The sequence below is a fragment of the Theropithecus gelada genome, chromosome 6, assembly GCF_003255815.1.
Source record: "Theropithecus gelada isolate Dixy chromosome 6, Tgel_1.0, whole genome shotgun sequence".
NCBI lineage: Eukaryota > Metazoa > Chordata > Mammalia > Primates > Cercopithecidae > Theropithecus > Theropithecus gelada.
The window spans coordinates 76,637,097-76,652,522 of NC_037673.1; the positions used below are offsets into that span (position 1 = coordinate 76,637,097).

At 45.6% G+C, this 15,426-nt stretch overlaps 1 protein-coding gene across 2 annotated transcripts in view; it reads left to right on the forward strand.

Moving 5' to 3' along the window:
• The window catches only part of RASGRF2 (Ras protein specific guanine nucleotide releasing factor 2), a 266,077-nt gene that overhangs the window by 232,938 nt on the left and 17,713 nt on the right, over nt 1–15,426 (forward strand). For both annotated transcript variants that reach the window (XR_003119799.1, XM_025387425.1), the window contains exons 19-23: nt 1,490–1,602; nt 6,646–6,706; nt 7,046–7,149; nt 8,472–8,556; nt 12,754–12,951. Coding sequence is in view for 1 of the 2 variants with exons in the window: in XM_025387425.1 (XP_025243210.1) it covers nt 1,490–1,602; nt 6,646–6,706; nt 7,046–7,149; nt 8,472–8,556; nt 12,754–12,951 (561 nt within the window). In the remaining variant the exon portion in view is untranslated. The remainder of the gene's footprint in view (nt 1–1,489; nt 1,603–6,645; nt 6,707–7,045; nt 7,150–8,471; nt 8,557–12,753; nt 12,952–15,426) is intronic.

The following is a 15,426-nucleotide window of genomic DNA, read 5'->3' on the forward strand; positions in this document are numbered from 1 at the left end:
GGCAGGAGAATTGCTTGAACCCAGGAAGCGGAGGTTGCAGTGAGCCGAGATCACGTCACTGTACTCCAGCCTGGGTGACAGAGTGAGACTCCATCTCAAAAAAAAAAAAAAAAAGAAAAAAAAGAAAATCGTGATTTTCTAACTCCTTTATTTCTTTGCATCTACTATTTGGAATTCTACTATAAAGAATAGCTTTAGGCTGGGTGCAGTGGCTCACGCTCATAATCCCAGCACTTCAGGAGGCTGAGACAGGAGGGTCACTTGAGCCCAGGAGCTTGAGACCAGCCTGAGCAACATGGCAAGACCCTGTCTCTACAAAAAAATTAAAAATTAGCTGGGCGTGGTGGCACACACCTGTAGTCCCAGCTACTTGGGCGGCTGAGGTGGGAGACCACTTGAGCCCAGGAATTTGAGGCTGCAGTGAGCTGTGATCACACCACTGCACTCCAGCCTGGGTGACAAAGAAAGGGAGACCCTGTGATTAAAAAAAAGAAGAATAGTTTTATTTTCTACCTTTTAAAAATCTGGCTTTGTGAGCATCAATATCAATAAGGACTTATAGGTTCTTCTTATTAAACTGGTTATTGCTCATTACTCTTATTATTCATTTTGATGCTCATATTGTCCCAGCTGTCCCCAGTGGGTGCCTCTTCAATCTCACTTCTATGTTCATTGAACGTGGCCCCATTAGTCTGTATCATTCTTTAGCTCTTAGCATATCTATATTGATGTAGATATAGATACTGATAGCCTTAGCATATCTTCATTCAAGTTACTGCTCAAATGACAGATTTTATTCTTGCAGCAAATATTTTTTGAGATACCGATATGTCACAGTTACTGATCTTACTCATCATCCAGAAAAAAGCCAGGCAATTAAATTGGCCCTTGCAATGTAATACAGAGGGTTGACAGCTGTGAGTTACGTGTGCCATGGGTGCACAAAGAAAAGCTCCCAATCCCACTGGGTGAATTAAGAAAGACTCCAGGGAGAGTGCATATCATCTCCTAGGCCCAAAAAATGAATAGAAATAAACGTGTGGAGGCGGCATAGTGTTCCACGCTACGGGAAGCACATATCTCTTGAGGAACTGAAGGCATTTGTTAAGTCTAGGACAGTGTGAGTGTGTTGGGGGCATGATATGTGTTGCAGGCCACGGGGATGCAAGCAGTGTGAGAGAAGAGGCTGGAGGGGTGGGCCAGGGCCTTGTAAGCTGTTTTAAGAACCTTCCCAGTGGCTGTCCCTACACTGACTGCACATTTATACCCCCTGGGGAGCCACGGGGGGAGCCTGTCAGAAATACCAATAACAGACCCCCATTCCAAACCAAGTAAATCGGGACCCTAGGTGTGGCATGGGACTCTAGGGTCCATACATTTTAATTTCCATACCTAGCTTCTAGAGAATTTATCATGGAGAATGGTGTCATGTGTCACAGAGATAACCCTTTCAAAACTAAAATTTAAAAAGATTTATTTTATTTTATAGGATTTTGAACTCAACAATGAACTAAAGATGAATGTCCTAAATTTACTAGAAGAAGTTCTGCGAGACCCAGACCTTCTTCCCCAAGAAAGGAAAGCCACCGCAAATATCCTCAGGTGAAGGCAACTGAAGATGCCGACTGGATGACATTGGTTGATTCTTGTTTGTTCATAGAAAATAAGAGCCTAGCAAACCAGAAGAATAAATCTTAGAATCCTGGGGACAGTGGGGCCTATGTTCTCAGCAGTAAAGTGTTATGTGTCAACTTCTCTTTCCTGGGGGCAATGTGGGGTCTGCTGTCTCAGGAAGACTTGGGACAGGGTGGTATAACTCATGTGGAGTGCAATTGCCGTTATCTACGGAGGCACACAGCGGTTTACCGTAGAACCAACAGTTAAAGAAAGGAACCCTTGAGGAGCCTCTCCTGCGAGTCCAGCAGGCATCAAAGAGAAATGATGTTTCCTCGTGTGGGTTATTGTAAGCTCATGTGTGTGAGAGTGGTAGTGTCTATAGGAGTCTCATGCACCTAAATTGTGGATGGGACATCACAGAGTAGTTATGAATTTTCTTTGGCTCATTTCACTGGTCCCGACCAACTTTTCTACAGCTTGTCAGTTTAGGATTTCCACATGATGTAGGTGGTATAATTGTGGGGGATTGTCTAAGGTAGGACTCCACACTTCTATGTGATAAAGTCTTCAACTTTGGGCATCGTGCTAGAGATTTGTGTCCATAGTTGTTGCACCCAGTATCCAAGTGGGTAACAAGCTTTCTTATAGCTTCTTGAACTGGTGGGTGGATTTTTTTCTCGTCCACTCTATGTGGAAAGGGCGGCCATCACCGGCTTTGTGCAGACATTTCAGTTGCAGCTTCCCAGCTCACTCATAACTATGTCCTCTGTCCTTGCTTGGGGATGGGAAGCCCAGCATCTCTCTGCAGGGTCTGGTACTTCTTTATCACTCTGATTTCTAGTTCCCTCTTCATTTACAACCTCCAGAAATGACCCTTCCTTTCCTGGAAGCTCGGCTGTATTGTCTCCTTGTTACATGCTATCCAGAATGCTTGTATCATCCACAGGCAGTCTATTTTAGCTCAGTCCATGTTTCTGCAAGTCCTTCCTGAAGCAGCAACACCAGATGTTGGTTTGTGATGTGTTAGCATCTGGCCTGTAAGTCTTTCTTAGCCCCCATTAGCTGAAGATCCCATAGCCGGACCATTCTTTGCTGAAGGGACTTTTATGGGTAGAATTGTATCTCCCTACCCCCTAAAAGAAACATTGAAGTCCCAGCCTCCCATACCTCAAAATGGACCTCATTTGGAAATAAGGCCATTGCCAATGTTATCAGTTAAGATGAGGTACTGGAGTAGGGTGGACCCCAATCCACTTCGATTGGTGTCCTTATAAGAAGTCAACCATGGAAGACAGACACAGAGACAATGCCATCTGAAGATGGAGGCAGAGTCTGAGTTATGCAGCTGCAAGCCAAAGAAGGCCAAAGATCGCTGGCAAACCACCAGCAGCTAAAAAGGCAAGGGAGGGTTCCCCTCCAGGATTCAGAGGCAGCGTAGCCCTGCTGACAGTTCGATTACAGACCTCTGTCTGGAAGGTGAGACAATACATTTCTGTTGTTTTAAGCCACCCAGTTTGTGGGATTTTATTAGGGCAGCCCTAGGAAACAATTAGGGGCCTTCTCCACTTTTTCCATTCTATGAAAACATCTAAATAAGCCCAGGGAGTCCATTACTGTGTCTGTTTTCAGATTTTGAAATTGTAAGTACATATTAAGGTGAAGCCGGGTTTCAGTGCATGAGGGACTCTGAGTGATTACTGTTTCTTCTCTCTTCATAACTGGTTTGTTATGCTCTTTGCGTTTAAAACACTAATATTTAAAAACTACATTCTGGAAGTTTGTGCCCCTAGGGATATTTGACTAAATAGCTGTCAGGGAAGTGAGGGTGTTCAGGCTGTGAAAAACTGTCAGGATCAACCAACATGAGGGCCTTTTGTTGCCAATCCCCTCAAGACGCCGATGCCAGACTTTACCCATCAATTCTGAGAGTTTTCTCTCTGCACCAGGAGGTGACCTCAGAAGTCAGTTAGTTGGAGTTGGTTCTTAAGATGAATCCTGTTTGCCATCCCAGGTCTTGATATTCATCAGGCTTCAGATGTGCCAACTCTTTTTGCTGAATAATGACCTGAGAATTAGCAGTGTAGGACTGATAGGGAATAGAAATTTTAGGAGGCAGTACAGCTTGAAACTACAGCACTGAGCAGAGTCTGATTCTACCTTTTGCAGGATGTCACAGGGCTAAATCTTGGCTCAGCCATTTACAGAGGTCAAGTTCTCAACCATTCCAAACATGTTTCCTCATTTATAAAGTTGGACTCGTAATAGCTACTTCATTAGGTTGTTGTGAAGAGTACATGACGTGAAATGTGTAAGGAGGTTAACTTGATGCCTGAAAAGTCATTAGCACTCGTAGTAAAGTGAGTATTATTACTGTTAGAAGCACTGACAGTAGTTCCCGGAAAAAGTAGTTTCTACCATTAAGGCCATATGGCCCAAGTGAAACCAGGCTGGATCTTACTCAAACTCAACATTCTTTAGGCTTCATCACCTTTTCCACACACAGAGAGTGTGGACCAATCCCAGGACAGACACTGGTTGCTTTTGGCTTTGTTTTTGGACTACCCTAATGGAAAGAGGAATTTTCCAATCATACAACTTGGATAATCCCTTTTCCTTTTATTTGGTATTTCATTATAAACGCACAATTATTAAACTGATGATACTGTTATAGACGTGGTAGTGATGGTGGTGGGGAACCCAAGATCCTGGAATGTTCATCAATGCCCAAGGGTCGCCAGAAGACGAGAAGCAAATCTTTTCTCTCTAGGAACTGAACCAGAAGTGCAGAGGCCTCCACATCTGAAGGGAAAGAATTCTGAACCATGCCCTCTAGAAAATACAGGCTATGACTGTGAGAGATAAAAAACATATCATATGGTGGTTAAGTGCAGCCCTGACTTTAGAGATTTACATGCATTCCTGACATATAAGAGATATGAACATAAAACATGTTTTTACACATAGGTTTCATTAATGCAATAAAGCAAATGCTCTTTTGAATGAAGCCTCCCTGACTCACAGCCTCACAGGGGTCACTTGATGAATACACTTAATTGCCATACATAGTTTATTGCCCTGTTTGTAAATAAAAACCTCTACTCAAAACTTGTATTTCTAAAATACCATCTCTCCTCCTCCAAAGTTGTCTAACTAGCTGTCTTCAAAATCTATTCAGTGTAGAGATTTTTCTAGACACCCAACATGCCAGAAAATAAAAGAAACAGTGATTAACTTCTTGGATGTTCCACTGTGATGGGCTCAGGTCATAGAAGAGTCATCCCCACACCCCACATAGCGTCAGTGAGAAGACATAAAATGTTAGGTAACTTAATGGAACCAGAGTGCATCTTGGAAAATGAGGGTAAGATCATTGAGAAGAGGAACAATTTGATGGGAGCTAACTAACTTTTTGACCTTTTCTTTCCAAGGGAAAGATATTATCCAGCTTCGTAAAAAGATCTTTCCCACTGGTACACATAATTATGGAGCCACCGATCTCTCTCCGGGAACCTAGAATGGCGGAAAAGATGATGTGCACTTTCAGAAAAGTCACTTTTATCCCCCATGTGTAACCCTTCATGCGATTTAATAGGCTTGGGAGAAAGAGTTAGCTTTAACTTATTTTTTCCACATCTTAATCTGCCCTTTAAGATAAGATGACTATTTCTTTCTACTCACAAATACTATGGCTAAGTGCCAATAAGAGGGCCGCTGCTGGTATAATCCGAAGCCTCCTGCTCCCCCTTCAGACAGCCGAGGAAAGGGAGCTGTGTTTATCGACTGTGCTGTGTGTGGAAGCCTTGGAGAGGTGCCTTCCCTGAGCCTGCTTAAGAGAAGTGCAGAGTAAAGGAAGGGCCCACAACCTTGGGCAACTTAGTGTCTTTGAGCTTTTGTTTCCTTATCTGTAAAACGGAGATCACAATGCCTGCATTATCCACTATCCCGTATAACAATCCCTTGGAAGGGATTTGTTAGGATACAGAAGACAGTGCATGTCAAATGTTTAGCACATGCCTGGCACAGAGCGGGCATACAGGAAGCCATCTCTGTTGATATTATATTTTTGAGGGTTGTGGTGGTTGTTTTAATCAACTCAGAACACAACAGAACAATGCATCATCATTACTTCTTTAAAAACTGGCTTCCTGCAGCAGGCAGAGGACATGGTTTGGGACCGTTTAACTATTTTAATACTTTTAATATGTGCTTGTGCCTTCCTTTTGGAAAACATAAAATCCTTGGCTCCAATGGCACATTATGTAATTGGATGCCTACTTGACTCCAGTTTTCCTGGACTCTGAACTTCTGTTGGACATAAAATACCCTGTAGTCTGAAACAAGTATCTAAGGTATTAACTTGTATTTATTCATTTACTCATTCATTCATTCATCATTTATTTTTTAAAAGCTATTTATTGAGAGCTGAATAACATGTATGAGATTCAGGGCCAAAAGGGTCTGAGGAAGGTCCACCTGGAATGCAAGGGGGAAGAAGCGATCTGCTGGCTCCTGTCTGGCATTGTTCAGAGTCTTGCTACATAAGAACCCCCTGTGCTTCTGGTCTACGTAAGCTTGAGAAGGGGGTGGCCCTGCGTCTCCTGCCTCTGTGAGAGCAGGGAAGGCCTACGGTAGGGGATAGAGGCGTGGGGAGGAGGGCACTCAGGCCTAGGAGTATTACTGGCTGATAGCATTAGACGATGCTCCATTTTACATTATAGATGGTAACTCAGAGCACACCCAGCTCACCCTCAGACTCACTGTGATGGTGGTGGTTTCATTTACAACTTTCCATCTCACCGGTTGGCTCTTTGTTCTAAATCAGCTGTCCCGATGATTCTCTCATGCCTTGAGCATGTTTTCTGTTTGGGGATTGCTCATCTCCAGCGCAGCAGCCGGTTGTGCTGCATGGCCTTGTAGACCCACATCTTCAGACCTCCCATCCAAGGAAAACCAAACTGCATGTTGTAGTTTTGTTCCTAGGTTGTCTATTTTTTTTTTCTATGGAGGATAATTTGATATCTTTTTCAGGGCCCTCTCACAAGATGACCAAGATGACATCCACCTAAAATTAGAGGATATAATTCAAATGGTAAGTCTGACCACATTTTTATCTAGCACAACTATGTGCAAACTACCTCGCCAAGGTGGGCAATATGCTTGTAACTGATCAGGAGTGTTGTAGCATTAGGCTTTCTGTCCTATCTATGAAGCTCTGTGAGATGAACCACATTTGGCGTGGGGTCTAGCAGTTGGTCTAAGATATTCATGTTGGCTTTGATATTTTTAGCTTTCTGCTATTTTTTTCACAGTTAGAATTTAGTGGTGAACTTCATGCTTCCACACACGCCGCTGTTTGCCTTGCTGACCTGCAATGAGATGGCAGGCACCCTCTCTCGGGTGTTTCATTTCCCTCCCTCATCTCTTGCAGACTGACTGCATGAAGGCCGAATGCTTTCAGTCCTTGTCGGCCATGGAGCTGGCGGAACAGATCACCCTCCTGGACCATGTCATTTTCAGAAGCATTCCCTACGAGTGAGTGCCACCCCCGACAGCAGCAGGGCTTGGCTGCACTAGCTGGCTTAGAAGTTGACATTATTCCTAAGGCAGATTGTGTGTGTGTGTGTGTGTGTGTGTGTGTGTGTGTGTGTGTGTCCCCTCAGTTCCTGTGTGAATAGCTACCAATTGTTTCCATCCATGGAACTGGCACACCTCTGTGTCCAGCACTCTGCAGGGTGGGAGCAGGACCAACAACAGCAAGGGACAAAGAACCTTGCCCAGGGACTCAGTCAACTTAAGTACGTGTCAGAGTAATTTCGAGTGTTTTTAATGCCTATACAAAATAATTCCTATATGCTCCATCTCGCTTGTCCCTTGTTTCTTGCTGTGTCTGGTGACCTGCTCAGGAATGAAGGGAATGATCAGGGATGCTGCCCTGAAGACAGCCCATCTGACCAGGTGGAGCTTCTGCCCCGCTGAACTGCCTGGTCAGGGGAACGTGGGGTACAAGCCTAAAAGGAGCGGTTTTCAGCCCTGACCATGTGCACCCTCCTGAGCACTGGGGAGAACAAAACACGATCCCTGCCTTTGAAATCTGCATCCTCCAGGAGAATGGCAGGCAGGGCAGAGCGGAGGGAGAAAATTCTGCTTCTGACTAACATTTTTGGCAGTGATGAAATTTTTGGACCCTCTGCTAAGGCTTAATATTTGTAAAAGCTAAAGCCTGTAATCCCAGCACCTTGGGAGGCCGAGGCGGATGGATCACGAGGTCAGGAGATCGAGACCATCCTGGCTAACACGGTGAAACCCCGTCTCCACTAAAAACTACAAAAAACTAGCCAGGCGAGGTGGCCGGCGTCTGTAGTCCCAGCTACTTGGGAGGCTGAGGCAGGAGACTGGCGTAAACCCGGGAGGCGGAGCTTGCAGTGAGCTGAGATCTGGCCACTGCACTCCAGCCTGGGCGACAGAGCGAGATTCCGTCTTAAAAAAAAAAAAAAAAAAGCTAATCCTGGGAAAATAGTCTTGATTTCTAAGGTAGTATTTAACCTCTTTATTTCCCTTGTGTTGGTTCTTGTTTTCCACCTTCAGAGAAGCCTTTATAGGATCCTAATAGGGACGCAGTTCCAAACATTTATAAGAGAAAGCTGGAAACTGAAGAATCTTCCTTTTTGGCATTGAGAGGTAAACTACTAGAGCCGAGGTAAAATTCACTTGTGAGGCTGGCAGCAGCAGGTGTCAGGAACCATTCTAGGCCGTGTCAAATGGAATATTTCTAATATTCATGACAATCATCCAGGATCATAGCCAGCACATTTTTAAAAACTTAATTGGTTTTGTGTTTTGTTTTTCACTTTCAGGGAGTTTCTTGGGCAGGGGTGGATGAAGCTGGATAAAAACGAAAGAACTCCTTACATTATGAAAACCAGCCAACACTTCAACGACGTGAGTAACCATAACAGTAAAACCTTGGGCGTGTTACAAGAAGATGGATATTGGGGTCTAAAGACTCCTCTAAAATAAAGCAACTCTGTCACCCCCCCTTTTTTTTTTTTTTTTTTTTTGAGACAGAGTCTCAATCTGTCACCCAGGCTGGAGTGCAATGGCGTGATCTCGGCTCACTGCAAGCTCCGCCTCCCGGGTTCAAGCAATTTGCCTGCCTCAGCCTCCCGAGTAGCTGGGATTACAGGCGCGTGCCATCATGCCCGTCTAATATTTTTGTATTTTCAGTAGAGACGGGGTTTCACCATGTCGGCCAGACTGGTCTCGAACTGCTGACCTCAGGCAATCTGCCCGCCTCAGCCTCCCAAAGTGCTGGGATTGCAGGCGTGAGCCACCGCACTCAGCCTGCCACCCACTTTTTAAATAGAATTGATGGGATATTGAAGACAAGCTTACATCTCCTCTAGGAGCTCACAGTAATGTAATAATGTCCAATTAACTTCCTGACATAAGAGGTTCACCTTTGACAGTACCCAAGTCTGGTAAGTGCTCAATAATGTACAGGTTGCTGTTCCTATTTTTATCATCATCACTACTTCCTGGTCATAAACTGACTAACAGAATGCGCAGTACATGTGTCACTGGCCCCTGGTGGTGCTGGTGACGGTAAGGCTGGGTTGGTGCAAGTCCTCATCATTACTGAACGTTCAGCCTGAATTACATTCCAGGGTTGGAAGGGGCCTCTTGGAGCATAATCCCATTGTTGCTGTAGTTCTGTGCAGCAGTGGCCAGCTGTCGGTCCATCTTCCCGCTCTGCTTTTTCCCAGCAGTAAGATTGGGAGATGCTTTTATACCTCCCCGCTCTTAATTAGTGCTGTTCTCATAGTCTTAGTTCTGTGGTAAAACAAGTAACAGGTGTGGGAGTGTCTTCTGGCCTATCCAGGCAACGGGAAGCCTCCCTTTCCAGTTTCACTAAACTATAATAAAAGGAATAATGATTTTAAAAACAACGATGACAACAAACTACCAGGAACCCCATAGGTCAATTAATAAGTCATCTAGAATCAAAATGCAAAAGCGACAGTTTAGATTCCCAAGACAGTGTTTCATGCAGGCTTTCCCCAGAGTACGTGGATGCTGAGTGAATGCTACCACACAGTGAGCTTCAGTGCCGCAGCTGCCTGAAGGACAGGGGGCATGGCCCATCTAGTCCCTGCCCTGAGAAACAGGTTCCCTGCTGTGGGAAACTAACCTCTGTTACCTGTGGTGAACTAACACACGGGATATAATGGACACTCAAAGAGAGGTTTGATCCCAGGCTCCAGACCCACATATCTCCTCCGCTGGGACGGCCGCTGCATTGCACTCTTGACAATGACAGATGGAACCTTTCATCTGCACCCCAGGGCCGCCAAGCCTGCTTCTTCATTGTCCTCTCTGTTCTCAGTCTCGGGTAGTGGCCTCACCATACACTCACTCACCCAAGCCCAGGATCTAGACGTCATCTCCTTCACCACCTCACCCTTACCACTGCCCACCATATTTGAAAACCCTAAATCTACAGGTATCTCAGGCCCTTCCCCACCCTGCCTTCCCCGCTGCCACCACCTTGATACGTGGCCTTTTATCCTTTCTCTCCAGGAGCTCCTAACTCATCTCTCCCCTGCAACCTCACTGCCCTCCAATCCATCTGTTAGGTTCAGGGTCAGGTTCCAGCCCATGCTGAGGTCCGAGGGGAGTGGGTGGATACCTGAAAGAACATGCAGGGGGCCGTAGGTAGGTGAAAGATGATTTTGTTCAGCAGGAGTTCTCATCAGCAGCTCTTTCATCAGCAGCTCTCTTATGCCATCCGCTCTGTCTCAGCTGCTTGAGCCGGTCACTCCCACGCATAGCTATGTGGCCAGCTCTCCCTTGCCTTCAAGGTCAGCAACTTAACTCTTTCTCTCTCTGGGCATGAGCTCCTGGACCATGTCAATAGGGCAATTATACCTTTTACAGACAACAGTGGCTTAGAGCCAAGTGATGGCCCTCCATGTTTGGCTACATGGCTGTGATAATAGTGGAGTTACACGCCAATGCTCTAAACTCACTGAGTCCCTCTGGCCCGGATGTCTGCCTTGGCCTATCCTTGACCAAAGCACATATACCTTAAACCATCCTTCATGCAGTGGCACAGGAATGACTTCTCTGAAAGGTCAATCTAATTATCTCCCTCCCTTTGACAAAAATCCGTCAGTGGCTTCCCCTTACCTTAGGGATATGGTCCCAACTGCTCAATCTGGCATACAAGAGCCCAGCCCATCTGTCACCCTTGTCTTTCCCAGTTCTTGTGCCCCTCAGATGGCTGCCAGATCCTCCATTACACCATCCCTCCCACCTCTGTTCCCTTGCTCTTATACTTGGATCCTTTAAGACTCAATGCAAGGCTGGATACTATAGCTCACACCTGTAATCCCAGCACTTTGGGAGGCTGAGGTGGGAGGATTGCTTTAGCCCAGGAGTTCAAGACCAGCCTGGGCAACATAGTGAGTCCCTATCTCTACAAATACAAAAACTTAGCCAGGCATAGCAGTGCATACCTGTGAAGGCTGAGGTGAGAGGATCACTTGAGCCCTGGACGTTGAGGCTGCAATGGGCTGTGATCATGCCACTGTACTCTACCTGGGGAAACAGAGCAAGCTCCTGTCTCCAGAAAAAAAAAAAAAAAAATCAATGCAGGCATGAGCTCTTCCTGGAAGCCTCCTCTGTACCAGACCAGATGCCCCATGCTGCCTGTTTATTCTCAAACACCGCCGTGAATAGACTTCACTTTGTGTTTCACCGCATGGCATTTACCTGTCTACGTATCTGCAACCCTCCCCTTCCTACCTACCTAGGCTCAGATTGCATTAAGGTCATGGATGGATTTATTTGTCTTTCTGTTCCCAGCACCTAAAAGAATCTGTTCTATCCCATTTCCTCAATAGTTATTGGCAAGAACTTCATCATCAAAATTACTGATTAACAAAACCATTTATTCCCGGAACAAACTGGATTCCAAATAATTCCTCTCCTCACGCTAAGGATGCGCAGGCCCTCAATGAATAGCACTGCAGTAGGTGCTTTAGTGAATTTCCACAGTGGTGTTGAGGCACTATGAGGTCTTAAGTATCTTCAGAATCATCAAAGAATGGGTGAATCCATCAGATTTAGTGTATGGATATAAGATTATCCGCCCTGGCTGGGCGCCGTGGCTCACGCCTGTAATCCCAGCACTTTGGGAGGCCGAGGTGGGCGGATCATGAGGTCAGGAGATAGAGACCATCCTGGCTAACACGGTGAAACCCCGTCTCTACTAAAAACACAAAAAACTAGCCGGGCGAGGTCGCGGGCGCCTATAGTCCCAGCTACTCAGGAGGCTGAGGCAGGAGAATGGCGTGAACCCGGGAGGCGGAGCTTGCAGTGAGCCGAGATTGCGCCACTGCACTCCAGCCTGGGGACAGAGCGAGACTCCGTCTCAAAAAAAAAAAAGATTACATGCCCTATATTACCTTTGTTAATATGGTAATCCTATTTCACTTTTTTCCTTTCCATATTGCAAGAGCTGAGCTTCTTAAACTGGTTTTAAGTAATAAAATTACAGTACTCAGCCTCAAAACTGTAGGTCCTTTTAACTGCTGGTGAAGAACAAGATAAGACGAAGAAAATGTTCTCCTTTTCCCTGCAGCCAAGTGATTCTGGTTTGAGAGTTAATCAGTTCAGCATTTGATCTAACTGGGGGCAAGTGTGTTTTCTTTCTCTGTGGTAACTGTGGCTTCCCAGAGTGAGGAATCACACACTGTTGGGGGCCGAGGAGTCAGGGGAAAGGCCCCAGGGAGTGATCCATGATCTGCAGACGTTGCCTTTCCGCAGGCGTTAGGTTATTTTGTCCCATTTCCTCAGTAATTATTAGAAATGACACCATCAAAATTGCTGATGAACAAAATCACCTCTTCCCCCAACAAGCGGGAAGCCAGATAATCCCTCTCTTCACTCAAAGGACAAACAGATGCTCATTAGTTTATTCTTATAGACTTTAGTCTTTTTAGAAAGTGGGTAGCTAAATGTAGAATATGATCAACATCCTGCCTTCCTGACATGTCTGCAGATAATTTACGTAATTTGCCTAAATGCATTGCTTTGGCTCTTAGACTGCCTTTCTGGGCTCTTTGATTGTCTCAGATGAGTAACCTGGTGGCCTCCCAGATAATGAATTATGCTGATGTCAGCTCCCGTGCCAACGCCATCGAGAAATGGGTGGCGGTGGCGGACATCTGCCGATGCCTGCACAATTACAACGGTGTGCTGGAAATCACCTCGGCCTTAAACAGAAGTGCCATCTACAGGCTGAAGAAAACCTGGGCCAAGGTCTCTAAGCAGGTGAGCCTCAGCGTGTGACACAGCCTGCTGCTAAGAGGAGGAGAGGTTGGGAGATGGGAGCCAAGTTAAATATTACTAATTAGGAAATCATTAACCGAAATGAGCCGCTCAGTTGCCAAAGAAAGGTGCCAACATGGGTAATTACAGTGCTCTTACCACTTAATTGATTTCATTCGTGTGTATTTCTAAACCATTCATTAAAGCATTTTGGGGGACAGCCACAAACAATGTGGTTGTCAATCAAGAGCTGTTTCCTGAATTATTTCGGAGGGCACATTGACTTTGAGTAAGCACAATTATGTCCAATGGGTCCATTCATTCTCTCCGAGAGTGAGGGTGCAAACTCTGTGGGGCCAAAAGCCAGGGACAAAAGGCCTCATTTTTCACCTTTTTCTTGCTCATTCATGTAGCAGATGTAAAGTTTTGGCATAATGACTTAGATGTGCAGAAATATAATTTTCATTTTCTTTAATTAATCTCAACTTGCCCATGCCTGTCGTTTTCACTCAGATAATTTCAAGATTCAAACTAAATCATGATTCTTCCCCTGCCCTTTCTGCTGGCCTTCCTGGGTGTTGGGTGCCTGGGAGGGCATCTCTGGGCTTCTGGGCACCTGTCTGCTCCTCTGGCCTCCTGTGGTCATTCTTTGCTGATTATTCATTGGGTACAGGCTGCTGTGAACTGCCTGTAGCTGGTGTCACCTGGCCTGCCTGTCCCGCCCAGGAACAATGCATGGTGATTGCACCCAGGGAGTGTGGCTGACCTGGCTTCAGGGGTGAGGGGGAAGTTTCCAGGCTCCCACGTCCCATTGGTGCCAGAGGGTAGGAGGGTCTACATCAGGCCCTGTCTGCCTAACCCTCCCCTGCCTTGCTGTGAACACCCAGAGCTGGTGAGGGGAATCTACAGAGTGCCACCTCCAGGGTCCCAGACCAGAAGATCTGGGTATAGTCTGCTGACATGGCCTAAAAACTGTCTTGTTTTATCACCCCACTCTGAGAATTTCAGCCCCTCTCAGAGACATTCATTCTTTCTTTTCCGTCTTCATTTTGCCCTCCAAGCCTTTCCCTTTAGCATAGGAGAACAATTTAATTTCCCCATGTGGCAGGAAACCAAGCCTAAGTCATATCTTTTATCTTGCCTTCTCCCACTTATTTCTTAGTAAAAATGCAGTGCTCTGAGAATCCCAAATTCGGCCCCTTAGAATTCACAAGTCCTCTTTTCTGTCAACAATGGACCTAGTAAATAAAAGCCACAGTTTTTACAAATACTGGTTAAAAAAAAAACAAACAAATTTTTGTTTTGAGATGATTATAGCTTCACATGCAGTTGTAAGAAATAACACGGAGATTCCCAGCACCTCACACCCAGTTTCCCCCAGTAGCAGCATCTTGCATTACTATAGACAGTATCACAACTAGGAAATGAACATTGGTGCAATCCACCAGTCTTATCCAGATTGCACCAGCTTTCTAGGGATCACCAGCTATCACCAAGGGATCCCTAAATCTTCCTTAAGAAAATTTCCAGGTCCACTCTGTAGTTAAGTGATATTCTTGTCTTTCACAGGATGCGGGTTTAGGAATAACCAAACTGATCATGAAATAGAGACGGATGAGACTAATATTGAAATGATTGTTTCAAAATTTGAATATACCATCTGTAGAGGCTCTAAATAAAATGTTAGCATTTCAGTCACATTATAGGTCACTCACAGTGGCCTTAGCATGGGCTAGTGGACTGTCCTCCAGAGAGGCTGTCTCTAGAGCCAAGTGCCTTACTCCAGTCATGGTAGGTAGGGCCTGGTTGCAGATATGCCCTGCTTCAGACACATTTGATGACAACATCTGCTGTGCAGCTGTCCCTTCTCTGCATCTGAGATCAGCCAGGGAGTTGTTCAGCAGGCCTGATAATCTGTACTCTGGAACCCACAGATTGGTCTGTGGCTGTAGGACAGGTTGTACTTTTGCAACTGTTTTGAGCAAGGTTAGCCCTGGACCAAGCAGGAGGTCTCTGAGAGCCCTCAGACACCAGAATTGGGAAGACAGCGCTTTGCCTCTCAGGAAGCTGTGCAGCTCCTCTCCAGGTGAGACAAAGTAGTCTGAGGACCCTCAACCTGGGCATTCAAGTTCTTCTCCAGGTAGGACCTGGATCCTCCATGCCCAGCCAAGCTGCCTGGATATGGGTATTCCCGGGAATGGGTTATCCTCCCCAAGGGCCACCCTACCACTCTCCTATGTTCATGGAAGAAACCCCAGACAAATGTCAACAACAATGTTATTTCTCAGTAATTATCAGTTATACTTCTCTAACAAATTGATGAAGAAGATCACAAAAGAAAGGATCTGTAGTAGAGGACATTGTTCAGTCAATACCAAGGCAACCAAACATGTGTTTTGGTCATTTGGAGATTAACACTCAAAAGGATTCATCGCAAAAGCTGTCTGACATGAGACCTCTCCTTTAAGATTCTACATT